General features: G+C 30.3%; 1 protein-coding gene across 4 annotated transcripts in view; it reads right to left on the bottom strand.

Moving 5' to 3' along the window:
- Positions 1-19,568, bottom strand: part of bgm (acyl-CoA synthetase bubblegum family member 1) — a 44,839-nt gene that overhangs the window by 9,434 nt on the left and 15,837 nt on the right. For 2 of the 4 annotated variants that reach the window (XM_088239804.1, XM_088239805.1), the window contains exons 2-10: positions 9,872-9,946; positions 8,926-8,995; positions 7,166-7,370; positions 4,128-4,262; positions 2,853-3,054; positions 2,567-2,668; positions 1,809-1,955; positions 1,013-1,122; positions 788-928 (exon numbers count right to left, since the gene is read on the bottom strand). In XM_088239804.1, the coding sequence (XP_088095930.1) occupies positions 788-928; positions 1,013-1,122; positions 1,809-1,955; positions 2,567-2,668; positions 2,853-3,054; positions 4,128-4,262; positions 7,166-7,370; positions 8,926-8,995; positions 9,872-9,937 (1,178 nt within the window). In that variant the 5' untranslated portion in view covers positions 9,938-9,946. Of the gene's footprint in view, positions 1-787; positions 929-1,012; positions 1,123-1,808; positions 1,956-2,566; positions 2,669-2,852; positions 3,055-4,127; positions 4,263-7,165; positions 7,371-8,925; positions 8,996-9,799; positions 9,947-19,568 lie in introns of those variants that run through there. The other 2 variants (XM_088239806.1, XM_088239807.1) reach the window with 2 other exon arrangements.

The raw sequence follows: 19,568 nt of genomic DNA on the forward strand, positions 1-19,568 counted from the left end.
AATATATCAAACAAAAACAATAAATAAATTAAACAAAATAAGTCATTAAGAAATTTTAAAGATTAGTTGGTTGTGAATTTGTTTTCAAGGTACATTTTAAAAGAATGGTTTTTAGCTTTGAAAAATCTTTAAAATTTCACCATTCAAAATATATTATTTATTGTAATTAGCAATAATTTATTGTATTCATTTTTAATTAGTTATATTTGAATTATATTTAATTAGCTCTATTCGACTTATTATATTAATTCTACTGCATCGTTCAATATATTATGTAGTTTATTATGTTATTATAAAAAACAATTGAAGTGCAAAATTCAAGTAACTCTAGATTTTCTAATAATTTAATTTTGCACAGATGTAAAACAACAGCAGCGTTAAACCATTATACGTACATAGGTAAAAAAAACTTTAATAAACTTCCGGAAAACTTAAAATCTATAAAAAATTATCAAACTTTTAAAACTAAAATTAAAAAACATTTAAGACTCACCCCTTCCTAGACTCCATACCAAAGAATATTTATTTTTTATTTTTAATTTGCCTTGTTTATTTTTAATTTTAATTTACTTTGTTTATAAAAAAAAAAAAGTGAAACGAACTCCCTCTCTTTGTGTTTACACAAGTATCTACTTTATTAGAGAGGTAGAAACGTTATATATAAGATGTTCTGTATATTTACCTATTTTGTATTTCAAAAATGTATTTTGTAAAAAAAAAAAATTTCAATAAAAAAAATAAAATATATATATATATATAAGTAATAAACTGATTTAAAAAATTATACCCGTTAATTGCATTATGGTGATGGACGAGACTTCTGCCTTTAGCCCAGCTAGCAATAGATCTTTTGATAATTCCATTAGCAGCCCCAATAGCTGTCATTTTCTCATAGATCTTTTCCCATACACGTGGAACACCGAGGAATCTGTAATATGGAGTCAACTTTCAACTTCATCTACAATGATGCGCAATAGTCGTGGAATATTTATGTAAAAGGTACATAACAAACCTTGTCGGCTGAACTTCTTGAATGGTTTTGATTAGGGAACCTTTTAGTGCATCTCTGTCTGCAAAGTAAATAGTTACTGCACTCATTAGGGGAATAAGGATGTCCAAAATCTGTAAAAATATTTATTTGCTCTAAAAAAATTTGTTTACTTTGAAAATTTACATAGAAAAATAATTAAAGTTATAAAATACAAATTAAGCTAATCTTTTACTATTCCTGTATAATCATACTATTTGAAGACGAAGCTCACTTCGTTACTCATAATTAAAAAATGTTAAGAAAATAAATATGTCAATTTTCACATGATCATTATTTAATATATCATTATCATCATATTCCCATTTGCACCCAGTGATGCATAGGGCACAGAAAATAAAACATTGGAACAGCAAATGCAATATATATCGATGATCTGTTAGGCTAGGGTGAACAATTTTAAGCTTCAGGTGCCAGTCCAGGAGACAATGAAATATTGCAGTGTCAAATCATCTTTAAATTAAATATTTCACTTTGACCTTGCCAGAAATTAAATCCGGACCCACAAGCATGGTTATCGAACGCCCCAACCACTACAAGGCAGACTTATTCTCACTCAATTTACTTTCAGAATTTTTATCTGACAGTAGTCATCTAATCAAAAACACTCGTCCAGGGTTCTGGTTCTTTTTTACATACAGAACTGTATTTTTTATCTACCTGGACAGAGACATACACATTTAATGAATTATTTTTTATTAATTGAAAAATCTCTTAGTTTGTTGTTTGTACAGATATCAATGAGTTAATATTACATTACCTGAGCAGCAACATGACTTAGTGGTAAATAGGATATTAAAATTTCATTGCCAGCGTCTATTTCAGTGATTTGTGATAGAGCAAATCCTTCCCATGTTAGATTGTCATGAGATAACATTACACCTTTTGGATTTCCCACTGTCCCTGACTGTAACAAAAAACATTGAACGATGCGATTACTACTGATATTTATTTTTACCCTAACTTTGATTTAGTTTTTTTTTTTTTTTTAAACGAATAAGAAATATTTGGGATCTTGTAATTTACGCAAATATTTTATTTTGAGGGCCATTTTCAACGTGTTGTAAATAACTCACTATTAGAAAATGGGAATCAAGTTGGGACGCCACGGGACCACAACCCGATTTATTTTAATTCTAAGATTTTTATAGAGTCAAACTCCAATTATCCGGATTAGTGAGTGCCAGACGTTATCCGGGTATGCTAAAATCCGGATAGTTGGATTAAACATTAAATTAAGGCAACGATTTAAAAGAAAACACCAAATTTACTCTCAAAATAACTTTTTTATTGCTTTTGAAATGATACAGCGAATAGGAATCACATTAAAAACTTGCGTAAAAAAGTCCAGAAAAGAAAATTGCTTTGACGAAGCAACTCGTTTACTGGTTATTATAAATTCAACTTTATTTTTTATTTCTTGATAATGATCCGAATATTTGGCAATCCGGATCACTAGAGTTTGGATAAACGGAGTTCTACTGTATATAAAATAACAGACAAAAGGAAAATACTAACCGTGTAAACTAGAGTGCAGCATTCATTAGTAGCTATAGATTTAAGTATTCCATTGAGTTCTGTGTCAGGCTCTTCTTTTCCCCAAGTCATTATTTGACTCCACTACGAATCATAAAAATTCCAAAAAAATATATATAATCCACCATTTATAAAAACAGGATCGATTTATTTAAAAAAGTTAAAAGTAAAACATAAGAAATACCAAAAATGACAAATTAATAATTATTAATTTATGTGTTTAAAATACTATTAAGTAATATGGGTGAAATAAAGCGATAGAACTTACAGAATAAATCTTATCTGTTGGGTTTTCTATTTCTCCATTGACTTGTACGGCAGCTTTGAGTAATGGCAACCTTGGCCATATCTCCCTTATTTTCTCCATTTGTTTAGCGTCTTCTACAACAACGATATTAGCTCTGCTATTTTTTAGTACATGATGGCAAGCCTCGGGGTTATTTGTTGTATAAATACCAGCAGCGAAGGCCCTGGGAACATAACATTTTTAATTAAAAATTTGAAAAAAAAACACATTTGCCACTTTTACTTGGGTACACTTATGTACATACTTCTTTTACACTTAGGTCAAATAAAATGTAGGTATTATATCGTTGGGATCGTAGAATAATGACACATGTGACTTTCTTCAACTTTATGTGAGAGCAGTTTAATTTTATTTTGATACTTTATGTCACAACTTCATAAGTACAAAAGAATATCATTTGATACTTGAGTTATATATATACTGGAAAAAAAGCCTTTTTCACTTTTTCAACATCAAATATAAAAGATAGTCAATGTTGCATTTTTTGCAAATCGGTCGTTGTTGTACAATCCTGACAATACGATGCATAAATATGCCCCTTTTGATCGCATGATCTTAGATTACTACTGGCACTCAAAATAGTTATCATTACAATCATTTCCACACACTGTGGGGCATAAGGCACTTCATTGGTACTCCTCTTGCAGTATATTTGGATCATTTTTGTTACATGGAAGGAAGGTAAGTTGATCAGTCATACTCTTCAGGTGCCAGTAAGGAATGTAATACTGCAGTAAAGTATGTATTACCTCAAGAATTATGGTAGGCAAACGCGGGAACTACTATACTACAGAGCGGACATTTAGAGAAAGTAGAGACTTGATTTTGTTTTTCAGAATTTTTATCCCTAAGTACCCGTTATGTCGAAAATAACTGGTATCATCATCATCATTTACATTTCCGCACCTAGTGACGCATAGGGCACTGTATTGGTGAACCAAATGCAGCGTATTTCGATCATTTATTACATGGAGGTAAGGTTATCAGTCTTACGCTTCAGTTGCCAGTCCAGGTACAATGAAAAATTGGAATTCAACAAATTTTAAAATCAATATTTCGTGTCCAGGAATCAAACCCAGGACCTCAAGAATGGTAGACAAATGCATCAAACACTACATAACAAGGCCGAGTATACCTTTGACTAATATAGCGAAACTTAAAATATATATACCAAATGTATATATTTTATGTTTAATGTTAAAAAAAACACATATCTTATATTTTATAATTACCTACCCAGCATGAATAGCCGCCAGGTCTGAGATGAACCACTGTGGAGAATTGAAGCTGAGAACGCAAACCGAGTGATGCCTTTCGAGTCCAAGTTTAAGGAATGCCTTTGCACATGTTCTTACATTCTGCTGGTATTCTCTAGAAAGTTATTAAGCCTTGTAAAATGGAAATACGATATGATGTAACAAGAACAATAATTCACAATGACAAAAGGAAGAAGAATTGGTTTTTGATTTGTATGACCATCATAAAAAAAGAAAAAGTAAAAGCATTGTCAACATTTTGTCATGGATTGAACGCAACGCAATTAGTTTTGCTTGAAATATTTACATAAATAAAAGTGAGAATCATTTGTTTATGTATTCTTCAAAACAGAACATACTATATTACATAAAATAATAACGTATTCCTAACTCCATGAGACCAAAAGCCCTGTGTATAGTTGGAATATAATATAATGGAGAGTGGAAGCATATATATAAATGTATATACATACATATATATATGTATGTATTTACATGTGTATGTATTAATATGTGTATACTGGTAAGTTTATATTTTATTTGTCTGTTCTTTCTTTTAACTTTTAAATTATTCATATGTATAAAAATGTAATTGCCTACCTTAGAACGGGGTAGGTACCCTTGTTTACTGGGCAAAGTCTACAAAAATGTATTTAATATGATAAAATGTATAAATAAATAAATAAAAATACACATATACAGGTTAGCCAGAGAAGTGACGACCAAAGGTAAAATGTAGGTGCCATATATTGAGGGGTATCCAAATCACCCCCATGTATGTTCTGCGATTGTGCTTAGTTTACGAGTTCTGATTTTTAAATGGGTTTTTGAAAATTTTGCCACTGGATCCATTTATATTTTATTTTCCTAATTTTGGGATGGTTTTTTCAGGATTTATTTTTGTAACTCATTTTTTTTAAAGTTGTGCTTTCACCCATAAAATGCTGAAATCAGCCTTCAAAGATACTGAGGTAAGAAATTCTTAAGGATAATTGTGACAGGGAGTGTAGAAACTAACAAAAAATAACTGTTAGAGATAAAATGGTGATACGTGTAGTAGTAAACACAATGTGAGAATGAAGAGGAATTTTCTACTCTAGTATCTTTGAAGGCTGATTTCAGCGAATAATAGCCAATTAAGTTCTACTTTTCTTGAATTATTATGAAAGATTAGAGTCTAGCGCAGTTTTTAAAGTCACTAAGTAATTGCTCTTTTAGATTTTTAATTTTAAGTTGATAGTTGAAGTCTGACTCGCTTGAACTTAAATTCTGCATTTTAAAAACTTTTGTAGTTTCCATTAAGGCTACGAAGCTGATTATTTTATGCGTGAAAGTACAACTTAAAAAAAATGAGTAACAAAAAGAAAATCCTGAAAAAACTTTCTATAATTTTTTTTTAAAATTTAAAAACCGATCCGGTCGAAAATTAAAAAAAAATCATAACTCAAAACCTACGCAAAATTGCGGAACATACATGGGGGTGATTCGGTTACCCCTCAATATGAGGCACCTACATTTTATCTTTGTACATCACTTTTCCGGCCATCCTGTATAAGTACAAAAACCAAAATTATTACATAAATAACAATTCCATATCACATCTAAACAACCCATAAACTATGTATGCACCATATTATGATAAAAAATAAACAAATTTATGCAATCCTCCTGCAATGCGCTTTTCCTCAACAGACAAAATGGAGTTTCTGAAGATTGCTTTTGTTCTGGAAAACTTAATATGTTCATTTAGGATATTGAACATTCCTGGGGTCACAAAATAAAAATTTCGTAACACAGAAGTCATATGTGTTTGTGTCATTTTAGATGAGCTTGAAAATATATTTATTTGTTAGTCATTGATAATAAAACAAGGAAACAAGATAAGATTTATCCTTTTATGGAGCTGATAACATATTATTATTTGAGTCCAATAAAAATTGACATAGTTCTGTGAAGTAAAACGTCATACATTTTAAATGAATTTCTACAATCACTATATTAATATTTTTTATTCCATTTTTGATACAAATTGTATACATGTAGAAAGTCAATGCACAAAAATAGTTTAATTTTTTATTTTTTAGTTGCGAAACTAAATTAAATATTTGATTTCTTATTATTTTACCCAAATATTAAAATTTTTAGACCATTTCCCAAATTCCCGTTCAGTTTGAGAAAATTGACCCAAAAGTCATAAACAACTTGTGCTGGAATAATGGGAATCGAAATGTGATAGAGTGGGATTTGAACCTCGGACCATTGAGTCCACATCATTTTCCCCCATAACCCAGTTCAAATCATTTGAATATTAACTTAAAAATTAATATAATATAGTATCACAAAATGTACTCATAATAAGTACAGTAGGTAGAGCAGCTATCGGCATATAGCCTCTCTAACGCTCATAGGGTGACCACGGTGTAAAAATATAAATACATAAGAATTTTTTTTAAACATTACAGCTATTTGTCGACTTACGACCTATGCGACTTATGACTGTTCGACTTTAGGACCACAATCTGCGATCAGTTGTTGACCTGCGCTGAATACAATAAATCGAGATTTCCATGTAAGGTAATTATTATTTAACCACAGACCATACAAATAAAAGTGACAACCTATTTCATTTTCGTCATATAATAATATCTTTAAGCAGCGTGAGTAATTGTAAATATAAGGAAATTATTGTACGTTCCGACATACAACCAGATCAACTTACTACCTATTTTTTGAAACCGATCGCGGTCATAAGTCGACGAATAGCTGTTTTTACATTATTTACAAAATTTAGATTTAACATAGGCACCAGGATAATAAGGCGACAATGTAATAGATGTTTGATTTTAGGTCTGAGAGATGCATTTAGTGTAAAAAAACGTTGAAAATGGCCCCCAAGATTGAAATATTTAGGTAAATCGCAAATATTTATTTTATAAAAAAATGTTTGAATAATTTTCTTTCAGATTTTTAAAAGGAAACAACATTCTCTTACAAATATATTTTTGCATAGTATTTTACCTGTAGGTAACTTTGTCCCACGATCCATCGGGTAGCTTTGATGCATATGCCACTTTATCAGGATAACGGGCAACAGTGCGGTTCATAAGACCCGGTATAGAGACGGGCAGTTCAGATTCAATACCCTCCTTTTTTAAGCGCAGCAGTACCCTCCCATCTGGTTCAGATGTTATATAATGGGTTGCAGGTAAAACCTGATTTGGACCTGAAACCAGAAGGCAATAGTACAAATAATACAATATATCATTTCTAACAAACTTTTCCATTGTGATTTTTAAGCTGATTTAGTAATCAATATTTTCTACAGGAGATATGGTTTAATTATTAAATGATTTTGTAAAATAAAATAATTTGAGTAGAAGAATTATTATCTACTGCAGTGATTTAATAATTGCTCAGGGATATGTAGTTACTTTTTGAATAGAGTTTCTGTATCTATTATCAATAAGAATAATATAATCTATCTGGTTCTTAACTATGTCAGATACCACACATCTTGAGGAGATTTCCATGTATATGACCTCCTTTTCGGTGACGTAAACCGGGTATTAGTTATGATCATATTCCTGTCTTGACAGAACTCATACAGCCTATCACCCCTCTGGTTTCTCTACCCATGGCCATAATCACCAACAATGTGTGCACATTTTCCTGTTCTTATTTTAGCATTAAGGTCTCCCATAGTTATATTGACCTCATTTGATTTCAAGCTACCCAATGTCCTCACTAAAGATTCATAGAAACTTTTAACATCATCATCGTACCCGGGCTCAGCAGTTGGTATATACTTGCACGATATTAATATTAAATGGTTGGCCCGATAGTTGAAATATCATGATTCTGTCTGAGACGGGTGCAAAGTTTTTAACATATTTTGTAAACCCTTTTTTATAAAGACAGCAGCTCCATTTCTTCGAGATTTATCCCGTGAGTCACTACCACAGTAGTACAAATTGCCATTTTATGCGTCCCTGTACCTGTCCATCGTAGCTCGCTCATACCAAGAATACTTCATTTTAGTCTAAGCATCCCCATTGCATTTTCCAACTTTCCATCGGCATAAATACTCCGAACATTCCAGCTTCCAATTCTTATCACTGATTTCACTATGTTGAGCCGGGAGATACTTCGCAATGCCCCTGCCCAGTGAAGGGCTGCCTAAGACTAGGGGCCATGGTTGTCTGGTTTCTCTTCAAAGTGATATCCTGGGAAACAATAATCAGAGTGGTTTCCCATTGCCTTCTCTGTAGGGATCGCTTTTCCTTAGCTGGGTGGGTCTCATTATTTGGCGCCGTACATTTGCCCTCTCATTTTCTGCTATGACATTAATGGTAATGTCAGTAGTCACATTATATTTCGAGTGTCCAAATACTATAACATGTCCAATTACTAAAGAACCCACCCTAGTTCAAAATTGAAAGTAATTGTGACCAACTTAAAAAAACAATCTTTTTATATTAAAAAGGAATTCTTTTCAAAACTTTAACTATTGCTTTTGATTTGAAACCTTTTGGCTTTAGGCCAGATTGTTTGATCATTACTAGTAGTTGTAATCAAAAATCAAAAGTAATAGTAGATAACAATTTTAAAAACTGAATATTTTTTGTATAAAAAAAGGAATACCTTATAAAAGCTTTAACTATTATTCTTGATTTTTAACTAACAATCCGGTCTTAACGCAGAAAAGGGTTTGTCATAAATATGAACTCGAACATAAATAGGTAGGTAACATAAAATAAGAATGATTATTTTGTACATACCCTTAAGCGGAACATCTTTAGGAATTGAAGATTGTTTTGTCACTGGAGATTTCTGAATATTTATAGTTGTCTGAAAATAAAAATAAGTATGTGAAAATAATACCATTAAAGAAAAAACTTGGTTGAATCTATTTTTGATGTCAACATTATTGCCTCTAAGACTTTCTTATAATATTTATTTTTTAAATATACGGCCTAAGCCAATTACAACAGTTGTTTTAAAAAGTATATGTACAGGAAATTGAAAAAAAAACATAAAACTATGTAACAAAGACAATCAAGGGTGATAAAATAACGGTATACAATATATTCATAAACACTTCGATCTAAACCATGAAAATCCATTTTCATCCCACACTGTGTTACTAATATACAATTAAAATATTTAAAAATCCCATACCAAGCACAAGAGGTTTCCTCTTTTTTGATGTGGTATTCGTTTCATGTCCTTCATGTTTACTTTCCCCTTATAGTGTATTTTTTTGTAACCAATTGAAAATGTTAAATAAAAAAATAAGATAACATTAAGCCATCATTTAGCCATAGAATAAAGAATAGTCGCCTTTAGCTTAGAATGAAGTCAGTTGACATTCGAAATATGTACTAATAAAAATATTAGAATGAAGCAGTCGACATTGGAAATATGTACTAATAAAAATATTCCCGGATTTGAAATATTGCAATAATATTTAAATAAATTTACCAAAGGCATTAATATTTTCATACACACTAAGCCTAACTTTTGAAAATCACAAAAAAACACTACATGACATTTGACAAAAGCTGCAAAAATCAGTTTGTCATCCATTTTGTCATGTGTTAAAAAGTTTCTTTTTTCAAACAAGGCGCTTAAATTATGGAGGTAAGTAAGTACCTACTGATATTATACTATTTCCATTGTTTCAAGTACCTATCTTCGTATTTGTAAATTTTTTAAATGCCTTGCCTTTATTATATCATCTTCTTCAAGGTGATCATTGTGGTACCCGTTCGTAATAGTGTGTGGCTCCATATTTTATTTCTGAAAATAATAAATAATCTAAATTTATTGCGCAGGAACATTAAATCACGACGTGCCATGTTTTCATTAAGAAAGACAGTCTTTTGGGAATTATTTAACACTGTATACATTTCAAGACACACTAGTTTTCGAAAATAAAATAGAGTAGGTATATTCTTCTTCTTCTTCGTTTTTTCATGGCCTTTTCACATCTCAACTCGGGTGTTCTGGCCAAAGTAGGTATATTGAAAGTGGTGTTGTCAATAAATAAGTCAGGTAAACAATTTGAAATTACGCTCTTAACGTGACTTTAACGAAATTTTACGTTTATTTATAATGGAAATTTTACAAAACTTGGTTTGCGGAAACTTTACACTGTATTGATTGTAAAAAAATATCATAACAATTTAATTTCGGTCTTTTTCACAAAATGGCGTAGAAAACAAAAAATAAGATAAGTTATTTTTATATAATATAAAGTTTTCACAAACCAAGTGTTGTAAGATTTCAATTGAAAATAAACATAAAAATTGCATTTTTTAATAAAAAAAATATAAAAGCGCCATCTATGAATAATTAGTTTTATATTTTCATTTAGAATCACCTTAAGCAACTGTTATTAATATTATTTTGTAAAATATCAAAATTATTTTATTTAGAAATGTATTGTTGATAAATGAAACATTTTTTTATATTATTGTCAAAAATGACCACCATTTGGTGAAAAAAAATGTAAGCCTTACTTCAGATAAAATAGTAATTATTGTTTTATTTCATTAAAAATTAAAATGTATTGTACGAAATGTAATGTATTGAAGGTAAAAAAATTCAAAAGTAGGTACTCGATAAAAATAATTGTAAGTAAATAAAATCTTGGCCTCATAGTTATAGTTATATATATATATTTTTTTTTTTGAATTTGGGGTTAGTAAAACTAAAGTAGTGAAATAATCTAGATTTTTTTTGTGCGTTTGTTAATATTTTCATAATTGGTACTTTGAGTAATAATCATTTTACATATTATTACCCCATGTTACACTTTGATGGCAATTTGTTTGCCTTGTAATGAACTATCCAGGTATTTTAGTCATCATTCAGAGGCGTACTGCTTTATGTTATTATTATATTTATTACCCATAGACATGTATAATTAAATACTTAAAACGTCGATAAGTAATATAAAAATGTTCATGTACGTCAGGAAACTGAATCGACACATTTATTATTGTTAATTTAATAAATAAATATCTACAAAATGTATTATTTGCAATATTAATTTAGCCAAAGTAATAACGTTATTGCATATTATTAAATCCAAAATTCTAAAATTAATTCAAGCATTTTGTAGAATCTATTTTTTTATATTTATTTATTTATTAAGGAAATCATACAGTCTTTATATAAATACAAGGTACAAAAGAACCATTAAAAAAAGTATGACCAATTACAGATTTTACATTAATTTATTGTGAATGCAGGAGGAGAGGGGAAAAATAATCATTAATAAAGGGAGAAGACATTGTATAGCTCCAACTTTACTTTCCTCCCTCTTTCTCTGCTTCCATTAACATTTATATTTCATTATAAAAATTCACAACCAACAATAATTAATTAGATGCAGGTGGTAGATGTACATATGAATAAGTATAAATTAAGAGTTGAAATTAAAAGTTAAAATTAATCTCAAATATAAAAATTAAAATCAAAAGTAAAAGTTAAAATTAAAATTAAAAGTTTAAATTAAAATCAAAGTTAAAAGTTTAAATTAAAAGTTAAAATTAAAAGTTAAAATTAAGAATTAAAATTAAAAAGCTAAAATTGAAAGATAAAATTAAAAGTCAAATTAAAAGTTAAAAGTCAAGCAGGAGATAAATTTAATATGTCTTTAACAGATCTGATAAAAATATGGTATTTACAATGTAATATGTCGATGTCACTAAAACTGTCATTATAGGTAATCTGTATTCTTCGAAGAGTGCTATTTTTCAAATAATTAGTCATTGAGTTAGGAATGCCGAAGAGTACAGATTGACAAGTTCTACGGACAGGGACTCGATATGAAATGCCTCTAACATTTTCTGCAAAGAAAGCTCATATCCATCATGGTTCGCCGAGTTGCGAGATTTTGAACCTTGTGAAAATTAGCGGACTCAGTCCTACTTGAAAATGAAACAATATTTTTGAAATCTAATTGTCTAAGAAAATAGTTTTGAATATGTTCAATATGATTTTTGTACGTATTATATTGAGGATTCCAAATCGGCTAACCAAACTCTAGGACATATGAAGAAAAAAAGTTTTTTTAATGCGTCAGTTCTTGTGAAAGGTTTGGTTGATCGTATGACAAACCCTAAAATTTTGTTAGCTTTTTCTACAGTATTTTCATTATGTTACTATATATTCTCTATATAGTTATGATATGAATCCAAAAAAGAAAAAAAAAATTTTGCTTTTTAACACTTCTTGTTGATAATTGTCTAGGAAACATTAATTACATCAACCCCGTTGCGTTATGTTATTGTGATATTTGCAAGCAGAACTTAATAAATGCAATTTTAAATGTTATCAATTTGTGGTGAGGAAGGTGGGTATCTTTACATTGTGATAATGATAAAGTGTACTTATCAAACTAGAGTCTATACTAACTATATTTAGAGATGTGTTGATCGAAAAATAATAACGTATAAAAGTGGTTACCCTAAAAATATTTTTTCGCTGTACCAAAATGTCTAATCCTGTATAATAATATACATAATATAAAAACACCATTTTGAATAAACTAGTGAAAATAGGTACCTGGGATATAAGTTAATTAGCTAACAAAATTTTAATCTGGTTGTGGTCACGTGGCTAGTGTTGCGGACTCGCGGATCAGAGGTCCGAATTTTGAACCACTTTCTACCTTAACTTGATTTCCATTTTCTAATAGTGAGTTATTTACAACTCCTTGAAAATGGCCGCCAAAATTGCTTTTTTTTATTTATTATAAAAATAAACAAAAAATATTTAACTGCTTTTCTTTTCTTCGTTATTCAGTGTGAAATCTCTCATTTGAGTTATCATTAATTAACCTTGGCTCCGGTTAGTAAATATGTTTCAGTTGAATAATAATTGTTTACAAATATCTAGACTTTTATGTAACAGAATAATACATCATAATATGGATTATCATAGGGGTTATCATCTATTATTATCACTTGTATATCACTAAGTCTCCACTTATATTATACAAAGTTGTTAGATTGTTTGACCCTTGATAACCAAATAGCATGAAGCTCTCATGTAAGTTCATAGTATCTAATCTCTATTACCTATCTAGAAAGCGTTGACAGGCGACGCAGTGTTACGTTTTACGCAAGCTAGACGCTAGAAATTCACTTTTGAATTCTTGGACAATAATGTCATACGCGCTATATCGCATTATAAAAGCATTCCGAATAGAACAGTGCCCAACGGGACGTTAACGTTTATATTCAATTTATATATACAAAGTAAAATTATAAATTCTGTATTAAAAATAAAATATTTATACAATTTGTACCTCTGAGGTGGCTTTCTGAACACAATAGCGTAGAAAACACATTTTTAACGCGTATTTACGTACTAAATTTAACTCTTCGCTCGCAATTCCGTTCAGAATACCAGCCCTGGTCATGTCAAAAGCAGACACGATAGAAGGGCATGTATGGCACGATATATGAACGTGGAAGAAGTTACAGTTTAGCTGAAAATGTTTCTTTCAGAAAACATAATTACGAAACGCCGCCCCGTACAATACAGTTTACCGGATATAAAAGCATTGTAATCTAACTTTTTATTAATACTTTATATAGGACCTATGTTATGTAAATATTTAAGTTGATTTTTGAGTTTATTGAGCGAAGTTCAAATTAAGCAATGTGCATGCAAGTATTTAACATTAGGCTAATGTTTTTATTTCTCAAGGTTAAATATTGGATTAAATCGAGGATTATCTTTTAAAATTTTACAATTTACAGCTTATTAATAAAAAAGATATCTAAAGATTTTAATACGTTTACTTATTTATACGATCAGTTTTAATCGTTCGGTAGTATTTATAAAAATGTTAATTTCTCTGACTGCTCTAAAAAAATTTGAAACCTACTTATCGCTAAGTCTTTTTTGTATTTTGGAACCTTGACCTGATAAGTTTTTTTTAGTGATAAACAAAAACGTTAACAATGCCTCAATTGATTTTAATAAATTATAAAACGGAATTTTTAAAGTCTGAAAATTCGGCGTGTTTAAAAAAAAAATAAACAAAGCTTAACTTTTTATAAAAAGCAAAAAAAAAAATTAAAATGTATTTATAACTAAGCAATTCTGTATATTTACTTTTAAAAAAGTATTTAAAACTTAGCAAATTCTGTAGATTTACTTTTAAAAAGATATAGTCGCATCTTTACAATTTTTGAAGACTTACACGTTTGAATTTTATTTATAGTCACTTTAAAATTTACAAGAATGCGTAAGTCTAGACATTTACAGAGCTTATGACATGTCATTGGTAGGATGAAATGTTTTACACACATTAAATTGATAATAGTTAATTACTAGTTTCGGAAAATACAGATCTTTCGATCTAGATGTGCAGTTATTACTGTAAATGGAATTATATCTGCTTTCCGAAACTAATAGAATACACTTACTAGTGCTCCAAAACAAATTTAAATGGCCTCATGACAAAGTGTATTATTTAATAAATTTAATCATGTTCCACGATATTAGTGCCGATTCAATAAATAACAGAACGCAAATGTTTGTTTGGTTATTTATTTGTTCCTTTCCATTAGATTTATTTATAGTGATATTGGAAAACATAATAATGAAATACTGTAGATATTTTCAAACTTTTTATCACCTAAACCATAAAAAATGTGTTTTTATAAAGTAAGAAGCAAAATACTAAAGTTAAAAAAAAGATAATATAATTTATACATTTTATGTTCATCTTATATACACAAACCGCAGCGCAGGCATTTAAATCGCTGTATTATGCACATAAGGCTATATTTTTTAATGGAAAATTTTGCTACAAATCTCTCCCGGCGAACATAAATACTGTGCAAAGTCCTTAAGAATATTAATATTTATTACATTTATGTGATGTACGCCATTTTACGATTTGTTCTTGACCGCGAGATCAATGTACAAATAATATTCACTGTAATATCGGAAAGCAGATTGTTAAGGTACCACGGGTGTTATATTTATATTTTATTATGTTATGTTATTTCAGACAACTGGATAATATGTATATTATTAACAAACTCTCTATTTGTTACAGATCTCTTGAAAGATAGCTAAATGTGATATTTCGGCAATTTTTCACCATTTTGTGTTAACGCGCTTTGTCAAAAAATTTCTGAATAAACAAATCGTCGGGATCGTAGAACAACGACGTTTGGCGAAAAATGGGACATTGACTTCCTTTTATAATTGGTATTGAAAAAGTTATTTGAAGTCTTGTTTTTCTAGGTTTTAAAAACATATATATGTAAATATAACTTACCCAAGTATCAAATGGTATACTTTTGCACTTATCTAGTTGTGACAACGTGTAAAAAAAATTTAAACCGCTCTCACATTAAATTAAGCTGAATAAAATCGCATACGTCGTTGTTCTACGATCCCGACGAAATGTTCAATGCATTTACTGACAATAGAATAAGGCTTTCGAACTGAAGGGTTCGAACTAAGGGGTTCGAACTGTCAGCAGGATCGCTGTGAGTCGCATCTTGCTGGAGGGTGTGATTCCATAAAATGCTGCCAACGCCCAGTTGCATTCCACCGGCAACACTACCGACTAGTCCAACTTGTTAGCGTCCACATCGCGAACCCTGGACAATGAGATCACACTCATATCGGTGTGATCACAGATCTCAGCAGATAACGAGAGGGTGAAAGGCGAGTTTCTGACGCCTCAAAACTAAAACCAAAGCCAATGATCAAAGAGGAAGAATAAGGCTTGTAAACTAAAATTCCGATTTTTCAGAGCACATAAAATTTGTAAAACTGCTCTACTTCAAGATTTATAAAAAGTGCCACAGCAAATTACTTTTGAATTTTCTTTTTCTTATTCATAAGGGTGGAGATCAGTGCTCTACAAGCTCCTGGCATCACTGCGACCTGTGAAGATTTATTGCAAAGACGCGCGACGTTCCCTTAGTGGATTCCCAAAAATATCTATAAATCTCTAACAGGTAAAAATAATATAGGTACGGAGATATTTAGGTATTTAAAGGGACAGTTCTAGAGATAAATTAAGAACAACGATTAATCACTAGCTACAGTATTGTGCGAATTAATGGAAAAAAAATCCTTATTAAGTGTTTTTTAAAAATATATATTTGTTAATGGAATCAAACAATTTTTTTAATGTATATGTCAGCGCTATGATTTTAAAAGTTGTGTAATTTTGAAATTACTCAGCGGGTGAAGTTACAACTTCTCTTCGGTGTGTTCTACTGATCGGTGAGTTGACTTCTCGTAAACCGGAAATATATCATAACACTATCATTGGTTGATTCGTGAAAACTAGTTACATCGTTCAAAGTAGTTCGGTTTTATTGAAATATTTTTTTTTCATACATTTTCAAGAAACTTTGCAGTACAATTTAATGCTCTAATTTTTACTACGCAAAAGAAAACATTTTTTATCCAATTTCCCGTAGCACTGAACTTCCTCGTTGCAGGCAAGCATGAATAAAGCTCTCGGGAGATATACCCAGCTAACTAATAATTAGCCATAGCTATCCAAAGTATCTGCGTCTGTCACCTTATTTAAGTTTTTCCGAACATCGCACGCCAAATAATATTTAGAGAAACCTGTTCTTATTTATTTTTATTTTTTTATTTTTTTGGGTATCAACCACAAAAGTGAAACAATTATATTCGGATGTCCAGAAAAGAAGTATGGCGTTCTATATTGTTACATTCATCTTTTATGCAGGTAAATATATGAATAAGTTGAATGACATTTAATGGCGATTAAAAAAGCTATCATATTATAAATTACTATCCAGTTACTGGGTGTTATTTATTAATATTAACACAGGTGGTATCTACTTCAAGATTCTAGGAAAATGAAACATATAAAAAATATTAAGATTGCAAATAAGTCTTGTAGGCTTTGTTTGTATTTTAACCCTTAGACTGCTAAACAACGATATATCGTTGTTGTTAATCCCTATCATAAAGTTCTAACTAGACTGATGCTGACGTCATAATCCCCAAAAGGGTAAATGAATTCGGGAACTGCTTGTTGCACTTAACCGTCAGTGGTATAAAACATTTTCAAAACATAAAAATTACTTATTCGACGGGTTATTATTCAGTTTCGTACCTATTTCAGCCCTACGGAAAATTTAATACAAAAAATGTTTTCTTACGCGCGGTGAAAATTCGAGCATTAAATTGTACAGCAAAGTTTTTTGAAAATTAATAAAAAATAATATAAAATATTTTAATAAAAACGAACTACTTTGAACGACGTCACTTGTTCATATGAATAAACCAATGATAATAGGGTTGTGGAAGATTTCCGGTATGCTAATCGTCAATGGAGCAATCAACAGAACAAATCAAGAAGAAGCGGAAGAGAACTTGCGACGTCACACGCGGATTAATTTCGGAAATACAAAACTTTAAAAAAACGTAGCGCTGATAATACGATACATAAAAATTGAAAAAAAAGCTTTGTTTAGTAGTTTATTAACAAATATATATTTTTTTTTAAACAACTAAATTTCCTCATTATACATTTATTTATGATGTTTAAATTTGCAGTGTTTTTAAAAAAAGAGAAACGACTAAACACAGGAAACTTCTAGCTAGCCGGGAACGGAAACAGGGAATTTTTTACATTGCAAAAACAGTGAAATAAAAAATAAATCATTTTAATATTTAGAATTTTTAATCACTTATATGATATTTGAGAAAAATAATTATATTCTGTGTCTTCCCTGCTGTTATACCCGATCCAGTGATTACAAAAATATTGATGTATTTCCGTAATGAATAACTAACTGAATACTTTACCTTTAATATAATAACTCTTATCTAGTAAGGTCCCTATATCACCGGAAAACCCCGTAATTAAGAATATAAACAAATAAGTAAAGAGCCATAAAATATAAATATAATTCACCATGGAACCTAAATGATTGTCAATTAGGACGTTTGAATATTAAAAAATCATTTGTTGATTTATTATAATGGATACCTACAGTAATGTGAAATTTAAATGTTTTAGCTTTTCATTAGGTAGTAATTATTACTCTCCAAACAAAACGTAATTATTACTATACAAACTCTATTCTAGAAACTATTCTACAAACAAAACGTAATTGTGGTAAATAAAGTATATCAGCTCGATCTTGATCCAAAAATATTTCAGAAATGCTTCTTCGATTTTGAGCTCTTCATAAGAGTCATATAAACTATCATCACTATCACTTAGAAGTTGATCGTTATTGTCGAATTCACTTTCGGAATAGGTTGAGCTGCTAAGCTTCCGAGTTTCTTGGTGAGGTATTATTATTTCTATATCACTTTTAATATCCGCTATCATTTTGAATGATATACTTTGTATATTTATTCACAATAAAAAGGACCCTTTGCAGAGTTAACTTGTCAGTTAGAGTATTATTATGGATAACTTATATAGCGCCATTTTCGTAATAAAATACCTCAAGGGCGCTTTACATTGTGATTCTATTGTTAAGTTAATTTAATTGAAGCTTTTAAATTTGTAATTTAATTAAAATAATTTATTTTGTTGTCACGTGCTACGGATTTATTCAAATGATTTAGAGAACAAGTGGGTTTTAAGTTTTTTCCGAAACATCACTTCACTTTCACAGCCTCGCACCTCTGCTGGGAGAACATTCCATGCCATAGGGCCTGCGACCGCAAATGCGCGTTCACCAAATTTAGTGCGCTGTTTGCGTAGAGGTATAATAACTTTTCCTCTCGCCGTAGACGTAGCTGATCTAAGCGTGAGACGCCTGTCAGCTAGTTCATCTGGAATGCATAGTTCCCTTAGATATTCCGGAGCCGAGTTGTGCAGTGACTTATACATAAGCCAACAGAGTTTGTATTCGACCCTCTGTGGAAAACGTAGCCAGTGTAGTTCCCGAAGTAGTGGAGTGATATGACTGAACTTAGAGATTCCGAAAATAAGTCTCGCTGCGGCATTTAATACAGATTGTAGGCGAGTCATTTTGTTCATTGGTAGACCTGCATAGATACCATTACAATAATCGACTCTAGACACTACAAACGCATTTATTAATTGACGGGCGGCATCAACCGGCAAATTTTTGCGGATGCATTTAATTTGTCTCAGCTGGTAGAAGCATGAACTTAAATAATAAAGTAATAAAGTAAGATTAAAAATATATATAAATGTACACAATATGTAATTTACCACAGCTGTTTGTAATTTCAGCAACTGTTGTCTATCTCGCTCAATCCATTATGCGTTAACTAGCTATTAGTGAAACGGAATATTTTTCTTGGAAGTGATATCAATTTGTGAGACAGTTGTACGAAAACATTATTTTTAAAATTAAAATTATATTATAACATCTACCAAGAAATAACATCACTTCTTAGTACA

Source organism: Micrasema longulum, unplaced genomic scaffold (genome assembly GCF_059751315.1).
Source record: "Micrasema longulum isolate JH-2025_06_02 unplaced genomic scaffold, ASM5975131v1 h1tg002269l, whole genome shotgun sequence".
Taxonomy (NCBI): Eukaryota; Metazoa; Arthropoda; class Insecta; order Trichoptera; family Brachycentridae; genus Micrasema; species Micrasema longulum.